This window comes from Anoplopoma fimbria, chromosome 20 (genome assembly GCF_027596085.1).
Source record: "Anoplopoma fimbria isolate UVic2021 breed Golden Eagle Sablefish chromosome 20, Afim_UVic_2022, whole genome shotgun sequence".
NCBI lineage: Eukaryota > Metazoa > Chordata > Actinopteri > Perciformes > Anoplopomatidae > Anoplopoma > Anoplopoma fimbria.
This window is the reverse complement of record NC_072468.1, coordinates 22,122,272-22,131,366: the sequence shown is the minus strand read 5'-3', so window position 1 is coordinate 22,131,366 and position 9,095 is coordinate 22,122,272. Positions and strand designations below refer to the sequence as shown.

General features: G+C 39.6%; 2 protein-coding genes across 2 annotated transcripts; both read left to right on the top strand.

The window, feature by feature from the left end:
* Positions 1 to 210: 210 nt before the first annotated feature.
* Positions 211 to 6,459, top strand: ccdc105 (coiled-coil domain containing 105). The gene is made up of 8 exons (XM_054621377.1): positions 211 to 450; positions 1,891 to 2,175; positions 2,754 to 2,858; positions 3,638 to 3,788; positions 4,399 to 4,565; positions 4,672 to 4,767; positions 4,871 to 4,984; positions 6,218 to 6,459. The coding sequence occupies exons 1-8, from the start codon at positions 211 to 213 to the stop codon at positions 6,434 to 6,436; spliced, it is 1,377 nt and encodes a 458-aa protein (XP_054477352.1). The 3' UTR covers positions 6,437 to 6,459.
* Positions 6,460 to 7,922: 1,463 nt separating this feature from the next.
* Positions 7,923 to 8,953, top strand: LOC129109424 (protein Bouncer-like). Its single transcript, XM_054621495.1, has 3 exons — positions 7,923 to 7,974; positions 8,483 to 8,602; positions 8,748 to 8,953. The coding sequence occupies exons 1-3, from the start codon at positions 7,923 to 7,925 to the stop codon at positions 8,951 to 8,953; spliced, it is 378 nt and encodes a 125-aa protein (XP_054477470.1).
* Positions 8,954 to 9,095: the final 142 nt, after the last annotated feature.

The window sequence follows — 9,095 nt, the reverse complement described above, 5'->3', positions numbered from 1 at the left end:
TGCCTTCTCCCCTATATCCAATCACCTAATGGCTCTGAGTTTCTAGTTACTTCAGGAACTGTTGCTATGGAGCTCATATCTCAACAACTTTTCATTCTGCATGCTCCACAGTGGATGCATACTAATGCATAATAGTTATTTATCATATCCAAAGGGGCAGTAGTTGATTTTAAACATTAATCTTGCAGGAAAGTGCATGCATGTGAAGGAATGCAGCAGCTCCAGTCGGTGCAGCTCGGCTCCGTCACCATCGGACCGGAGTCCTGGCGCGATGGCACGGTCCGTTCCATCCGGCGGGCGGAGCGCCTGGTGCGGCAGACCCGAGCCGGTCGGTCCGGGGCTGGCAGCCGGCCCCGGAGCTCAGATGACGTCACAGCGGAGGAATGCGGTGAGAGTCGTGACTGCGTCTGCAGAAATAAGATGCAAAGACCCAAAACCACTGGAGCAATGGTGAGAAAACACAGGCGTGCAGACAGATAGGATCCAATAGTTATTTTCTTTTAGTTTAGTTTATTTGCACAATTGAACTTTGATTTAAAGGTATATATATATATATATATATATATATATATACAGTACCAGTCAAAAGTTTGGACACACCTTCTCATTCAACTACTTTGAAGAATCTAAAATATAAAACATATTCTGGTTTGTTGAGCATTTGTTTGTTTATATATATTTGTTTATATATATATATATATATATATATATATATATATATATATATATATATATACATATATATATATACATATATATATACATATATATATATATATACATATATATATATATATATATATATATATATATATATATACATATATATATATATATATATATATATATATATATATATACACAGTACCAGTCAAAAGCTTGGACACACACCTTCTCATTCAACTACTTTGAAGAATCTAAAATATAAAACATATTCTGGTTTGTTGAGCATTTGTTTGTTTACCACATAATTCCATATGTGTTCCTTCATAGTTTGGATGTCTTCAATATTAATCTACAATGTAGAAAAAAATAAAAATAAAGAAAAACCATTGATTTGACTGATTTGGGATGAGGTAATAGGTTTTTAAATGGAGAAGTAGACCTATATACAGTACCAGTCAAAAGTTTGGACTCACCTTCTCATTCAATGGTTTTTCTTTTATTTTTATTTTTATTTTTTCAAAGTATCCAAATTGAAGGAGATGGAATTATGTGTAAAAAACAAATCCAAACAGAATATGTTTTATATTTTAGATTCTTCAAAGTAGTTGAATATGTCCAAACTTTTGACTTGTACTATATATATATAAACAAACAAACAAATATATATAAACAAACAAATGCTCAACAAACCAGAATATGTTTTATATTTTAGATTCTTCAAAGTAGTTGAATGAGAAGGTGTGTCCAAACTTTTGACTGGTACTGTATATACCTTTAAATAAAAGTATCTATACCACAATACAAATGTACTCACCACAAGTAGCCTAAAAGCCCTGCATTAAAAAGTACAGAAGAAGCCTATTATCAGCTAAATAAAGGAAGTAGGCTATAAAAAGTAAAAAGTAGGCCCATTCATTATACTGAAACGCTACATTCAAAGTGTTAAAGTACACACATTACATTATTTGATTGTTGTTACAGATGCATTAAAATAGTTGAGTCTATAATCATATTTTAGAGGCCGCTTATGTGTTTTGTAAATAAAAATCTTAATTTGTAAAGTAACTATTTGTTAAAGCTGTTAGTGTTGCAATAAGCACAATATTATTTCCCTCTGAGATGTAGTGGAGTAGAAGTATAAAATTGAATACTCAAGTGAAGTACTAGTACCTTTAAAATTGAGCAATTGACATTTAGAAATTGTCATGTATCTTTTTTGTGAAGTTCCCTAGTGGCTCCCAAAGAACGTCTGTGGCCCCGTTCCCGCGGTCCAGCCTGCGTGAGCAGTGTGCAGGGGCCAGTGTGGCCGTGGCCGGGGAGTACATGCGGAGGGTGCGGGAGGTGGAGGGCCGGCTGCGCAGGCAGGCCGGCAGGGTGACCCAGGAGGGCGTGAAGCTGGAGAAGGAGCGGGGTCACCTGGAGAGGATGCTGCGCAGCCTCAGGGCCGATCTGACTGTCAACAGGAGGAGCTCGGAGGGGAGGACCAGGAGGCCGTCCACTGCTGAGACCGTAAGTTTACCCATGACTCTGTGCTTATGCTCTGTGGGCAACAGTGTGATGAATACAGTCATATTACTGGACGATCAACAAGGAGAACACAAAAAAAGAAACAGAAGAATGAGAGTTTCTCCACAGGGATCACTGTGGTGCTGCTTTGAATCGAGGCTGAAGTTCTCTGACATTTGCACAGGTCTTTTGGTCTCAATCACTGTATATTTTGGCCTTTTTTCTTTTTTTTTTTTATGTTTATCTAAATGAATTGATAATTTAGCCAATTCTTATTAATGTTCTGCACAGGTAATGTTTTGTGGATTTCACCTGCTGAAACATACAGAAAACGTTACAAAATTGCAAAAGTTTTGTGAAAATCTCTTATCTTATTCAGACAAAGTAATGCTAACATCTAATCATTTTTGAATCATTTCATTAATGACTACAAAGCATGTTACGTTTTCACTGCCATTACAGCTTTATCCAACACAGGTTGGTGGTGTAAATGATACAGCGGGGGGGATTATTTCATTGAGCGCTGCATTGGGAACTCAAAGAGAGGAGGTGCGTTTGCTGACAGGTCCGCTCTGTTGCAGGAGAGAGATGGTGCTGATTACTTGCTGTTGTGTGAGAGAAGAGAGATGGCCCAGTTGAAACAGGATCTGGAGGGAGCGCTGAGAAGCACACTGACCCAGCTACAGGTGATTTACAACGTCACCCTTCTGTCTGCATCAGTTGACTCATTTTCCTTTCAAGCCTGCTCTCCCCCACTGTGTCTCTGTTTTCTTTATCTCATTTCCACTTGCCCTTCCATGTGATTTACTGGCACGAGTGATGGAGGAAAAACAACACTGCCAAATCCTTCACGCACCGATAACCTCCATCCTCAAGTTTCATTTTGAACAGAGATCAAATTATATTAATGCAAGGTAAAATCACGTAGCATTACTTCTAATGTCTACCTGCCAAGACCTATTATGATAATGATATTCACTCTTACAATAAAGCCCTCTTTAAAAGAAAACTGTTCAAGAAGCTACACTGAAAACACACAGGGGAAATGACTTAAAAGAAACAAGGGAACTTGGAGTGAATCTTCTACTATAAAGTCAACACTTGGTGTGGTTGAAATGTAGAGAAATGTGATATAAATCAATTAACATTACATGCAACAGACTTGAAAATCAGCTTGTCAACAGGTTTCCCACCAGCATACAATTATCACATCAACATTTGTACGGGAGCTGAAACAATTAATTAATTGGCGACTATTGTTATAATTCATTCAACCTTTCAGTGATTCTTTCAAGGGGAAACAATCAAGTATCTTATAGTTCCAGCTTCTTCAGTGTGAGAATTTGCTGCTTTTCTTTGTCTTACCTGACAGTGGTAAATAACGGAAGATTTATCAATAATTTAAAAATAGTTGCAGCCCTAGTGTGTCCTTCTTAAGTCCCCCCCCTTGCTCTGTGTCTTCCAGACCCTGGGTTGGAGCAGCAGACACCTGCTGGACTGTGCCGCTGAGAGGGCTCGTGTCCTGGAGCTGCTGCCTCACAGCGGCTCTGCTGGAGGACACGGCAGAGCGGCTCAGGCCTTCAACAAAATAGACCCCGTCAGCGCCTTTACACCAGGTACAGTCAGGACATGAAGTAAAGCGGTATCAGGAGAAAATACAAACTACACAAAGCAACACAAAGGAAGGAGCCTCGTTTTTAAACACTTCTAATATAGATTACATTACATTACATTACAGTCATTTAGCAGACGCTTTTATCCAAAGCGACTTACAGTCAGTAGTATATTACATGTCATTCACCCATTCACACACTGATGACAGGCTACCATGCAAGGTGCCACCATCAGACTCTAACTAACATTCATGCAACATCCAGTCCACACCGATGGCAAGCCTTCGGGAGCAACTTGGGGTTAAGTGTCTTGCCCAAGGACACATCGACTGCTGAGATGATCGGAAAATGTCTTAGACTAAAAACTTTTAAGAGACAAACATGTTTATTAAAAATAGAAACCAAATGGATGGTCAAAATTGCCATTTGAGATTACTTTTTCAAAAGACAAATAAAACTCAAACAGAAAATACTTAAATAAATAGAAAAATAAAATAACACACATACTGGAACTAGGAAATTGAAAGACGTGCCATGTGAAATAGAGGATATAATATGGAAACTTGTCCACTATAACATCATTTTTTTAGATCACTGACTTATCTTCTTGCAGAATGTAAACAGGCTTTAGAGTCGTCCACTTTGACAGTCAATCAATCACAGCTGCTGAGGGAAAACATCAGACAGATGCTGACCAGTGCCATCACCAGACAGGAAGCAGTTCGCCGCACCGTCAACGATGGCCTGGTGAAAAAAATTGCAGAGACAATCAGTCTGCAGGTAGACACAAATATAACCTCTTTGAATGCGATACAGAAATGCTCTTGACATCATTTTGCTTTCAGAATAATAACCCACAGTTTCCATTTCATTCTGTCTTCTGTAGCAAAACCTGACTCTGATGTCTGCGGCCACCAGGCAGGCCATGTTTCGCAAGCAGAGGGAAATTAACTGTATTCGTCACAGCCACGACAGAGCGCAGGTTAGTTAGTGTGTATGTGGAGCAGGATCAGTGGGTTTATTGGAGATTCAGAGACAAGGTGCACAAGGTGAAGTTCTCCCTGTGTTTTATTGTGTGTTTACAGGGTCCGGAGTACAGCGGGGACTTACAGTCCAGAGAGAGATTTAACAGGCCTCTGGTGCAGGTTTATCACAGACACCCGGGGACACAGTTACCTGAGGCTGCTCATCTCATACAGGTGTTTACTCCGACCAAAATATCTATCCTTATACGTGCACACACACTCATAAATGATGGTGATAGAAAAGTGCTACATCCCCCTTTTTCATATATTAATTTAGGGGTTTTGAGTTGTAACTAATGGCTTTGTTAATTCTTAATTAATCAATAATCAATGCTTTATAGATCGATAATAAAGCATCGTAACTATTTATTTTATTTTTGTATCCTTTAGCTCTTTAAGAACCCTCAAATAGTTTGACCACTTACCGTCTGGGGAAAAAGCTGTACACATCCAGACTTAAATCAATGAATTATATATAAAATATATTATTTATTAACATCTTATTACAGCAGTATTCATTCATCTTTTCTGGCCACTTTGAGGCATCTCGACAAGCTTTAAACACAACATTGACATATTATCAGTTGTTATGCCAAACAGTTGGCCATCTCCACGTTCAGCAGTTACAGATCAACATTTGGAGTGGTGTTCCTGAGCTTAAAGATGGTAAAACACTGATTTCACATTACATATAGGTTTTCTGACCCTGTGCTAATATAAAAAAAAAAAATATTGATTAGTGCAGCTCCAGTTTATTCACAACCTGGCAACCTACAAGTTGTTGTTACAAATGCTTTTCCCTAATGTTTAAAGTTTAAATGAGTTGTATATTAAGCATTTGTAAAGCCAATAACTACAATATTTAAATACTTAAGATTGCTTATTAGAAAGCGGTGCTGGAATTTGAAAAGTCAGTTGACAAATAAACCTTTCTGAGTTAAGGTAAATGTTATGACAGCTTGCCCTCACACCTCTACAGAAAACAATGCGCATGACTAATCTAAACCAAACCACAACCGGGAGTTGTCTCTCTATGCTGCCTCAACACTCTATGAAGGTCAGGTGAACACTGACCTGATACAGGAAATAACAGTAAACAAACCGTTATGTTTAAACTTAGCTAGAAGTTGTCTTTCATATAAGATAGGTGGAGTTTCTCACCTCATGTGTGAAAAGAAAGACAAACACAAAACATCCATGGCAGATGGTTCACACTGTGTATTTAAAAAAAGCATTCAGTGGTCGAACACTAATTTTGTCGTTGCTTAGTGTCTCAAACAAACTAAACCAGGCTAAATGTATTTCTGTGTGTGTGTGTGTGTGTGTGTGTGTGTGTGTCTGTCTGTCTGTCTGTCTGTCTGTCTGTCTGTCTGTCTGTCTGTCTGTCTGTCTGTCTGTCTGTCTCAGGGCAGTGCAGTGCTGAAGCGATGTCTAACCTCCTCTGAGGGAGAGCTGGCCAGACTGCAGCGTGCCTGTTTGCAGCTGCTGGACGACCAGCACGGCAAGAGTGTAGCAGCTCAGGTGGACGCTGCTGTCATCCGCATGAGGCGCCAGCAGGTCGACAAGCGAGCGATGCCTTCTGCCCTCCAGCGGGGGGCGTGCAGGAGCCAACCCTTCATGTCTTGAATTCAGCAGGGCTGCAGCAAACATGCAAGTAGAGAGACGTGAGCTTTGTGTGTGTGTCGTGAGTATGTAGGGAGCAGTCATGTGCAAAATGTTCTAGTTCAAAATTAGTAAATTGTGATGCACTGTGTCCAAAGAGGCACTCCTGTTCACATGCTTCTGTGTGCTTTTGGTCCATCCGACAGGCCCTTTCCTGTTTCAGTTAACCCCGTACACAAGGACTGCTCCACAAAGAAATGAACCCTGACCTCAATCCCTTCTTACACCGTCGGGATGAACTGGAGTAAAGACTGTGAACCAGGTCTTATAAGCCAACCTGTGGACCTAACATGGGTTTCCTCACACTCGTGGCCATGTAGTGCATGATCCTGCACACATGGAGTTGGACATTTTCTCTTTTTCCCCCCTTTGTGCAGTAATGTATTAAACACTGCAATGTAATTAAAGTCCAAACAAAGAGTGCGAGACTCTTCTTTTGACGTCAGGTGACTTAAGGGAGCTTTGATGACCTGTATTTGTATGTGACAAAATCTTCCCTTGTGAACCAGACAACTGTTATTTCAGTGTTTAAAGAAATGGCAACATTTTATTTGCCATAACCATTTCATCGTTGATCTCATTTGGTTGTCTTTACTGCAATAAAACATGACCATGATAAAACAATGGCCTTCTATACAGTAAAGAAAATAGAAACAGATAAGGAGTAATGTCTGATATAATTATCTTATCTAACAAGATTATCAGATTTCTCACTGAAACACATTCATTTACTTGTTAAGCTAAAGTATTACCGTTTATTTTAAGATATAAACTGAAAATCTTGCCTCTTTGTGAACAAAAACAAACTATTCATTTACATATATTTTCCACAGAGTTAAACACTGGCACTGCTCAGATATCTAGTCATGGGACTGCATGTCACTCGACAGCCCTCCTTCCAAACGCAACGTCTTTCATTAAGAATTAAGACATGATATAATAAACCTGCTCTATTTCAGCCTAGTACACGTCACATGTCTTGTATCTGTAAAGTAAACATAACTGGACATTTTAAACAGTTTTCAACCTAAACTAGATGCAGTTCCCTCACAAAGCCCTATTGATTCTCTTTTTATCTGAATGGGGCTATTCTCTGCAGGACAGTGAGCGCTGCAAAGTCATGACTGTCACCGGGAACCTAACAGCCTAATCGAATGATAAGTATTGGGGTGTGGAGATTCTTGGAGTCAACCAACAGAATATCAAGAGAAAACCAGAGGAGACTTACCTTCAGATCTCTGCAGCTGGGACGGCAGAGGAATCCCAGAGAGCCTGGAGAAAACTCGGGAATTTACTTTAATCCATGAATATGGGGAATTCAACCGGTTTCTTGTGTTTGAGTTGAAAACCGCTGGTTTATTCTAGAATACAACAAGAAAGAGACAACGTTAGGAGCTGAAAACTTAAGCTGCGAGCATATTTTCTCCCTGTGAGACAGAAACAGACAATAATGTCGAAGCTGGTTTGCTCTCTGCTTTTCCTTTGTTTACTTCCTGCTGCGGGTAAGTGAACAAATTACAAGTGTATGTGTTTATGTGTGTTTGCTTGTGTGTAGGAATGCACCAAACATGCATGCTATTGCAGATAGAAATACTTTACCTTTTGCAGCAATAGCAAATAGTAGGGCTGCAACTAACGATTATCTTTAGAGGTGATTAAAATGGGAATTATTTTTCTCAATTAACTGATTAGTTGTGTGGTCGATAAAATGCAAGAAAATTGTGTTCACAGTTTCCTAGAGTCTAAGGTGATGTCTTCAAGTTCCTTGTTTTGTCCAACTTACAGTCAAAAACCCAAATATATTCAACTTACTATGATAAAAGACAAGGAAACCCATTACCACTGATAACAATGATGTATTTTTTGAGCTCATAACTTGAGGATTTAAATTTAGAGCAACGGATCTTACAGTTTGAAACTATAATGTTTTGGATCCTAATTTAAGCTCCTCTGCAAAACTAAACTCTTTTCACAAAGTTTGTGGTTTTAACGAACATACCTGTCCTTCAGCTCCCCTCTTCTGTTACACCTGCGTGTTCCCTACCATCTCACCTCTGGACTGCATCAGATTCCCTCTCAAATGTCCATCCGGGCAGGTCTGTCTGTCCAGCAAAGCTGTGGGCAAGAAAGGTGAAGGCGCCTCAAGTCACTGAACAAAATTTAAATGAATCAAAACTGAGAAAAAGAACCGAGACTTGCAGCACGGAGGGAAATGTGTCAGTGTGCTTTACTTTGAGCGAGTGTCTCCTAAACTGATGTTTCTGATGATTCTCAGGAGACTTCCGTGTGGTGGTGTATGAGAAGAGCTGCATCTTGCCCTCCCTGTGCGGAGTCACGGGAGAAAAACACACCATGGGACTCAACTTCACCTTCACCAATGAATGCTGCAACACGCACCTGTGCAACGCTGCTGCAATACCTGCTACCCCTTACTGGACTGGCACATTACTCACACTTCTTATGTCATACTCATTTTGGTAATAGAAAAATATGTGGAAAAGAACTAGTCTAACACACATGAAGTGGAGTGGTCCTTCTAACTGACTGTCATTTTCTCAGTTCCTTTTAGTGCACTAATCTGTGCTGAACCAAAGATACTCTGTTTTAAAGATAACGCATTACA

Coding starts and splice junctions, on each gene's coding strand:
- ccdc105 (XM_054621377.1), top strand. CDS start 211: ATGCAGCAGCTCCAGTCGGTGCAGCTCGGCTCCGTCACCATCGGACCG. Junction 2,859..3,637: donor GCACACTGACCCAGCTACAG/GTGATTTACAAC, acceptor TGTGTCTTCCAG/ACCCTGGGTTGGAGCAGCAG. Junction 4,768..4,870: donor ACAGCCACGACAGAGCGCAG/GTTAGTTAGTGT, acceptor GTGTGTTTACAG/GGTCCGGAGTACAGCGGGGA.
- LOC129109424 (XM_054621495.1), top strand. CDS start 7,923: ATGTCGAAGCTGGTTTGCTCTCTGCTTTTCCTTTGTTTACTTCCTGCT. Junction 7,975..8,482: donor TTGTTTACTTCCTGCTGCGG/GTAAGTGAACAA, acceptor CCTGTCCTTCAG/CTCCCCTCTTCTGTTACACC. Junction 8,603..8,747: donor CAAAGCTGTGGGCAAGAAAG/GTGAAGGCGCCT, acceptor GATGATTCTCAG/GAGACTTCCGTGTGGTGGTG.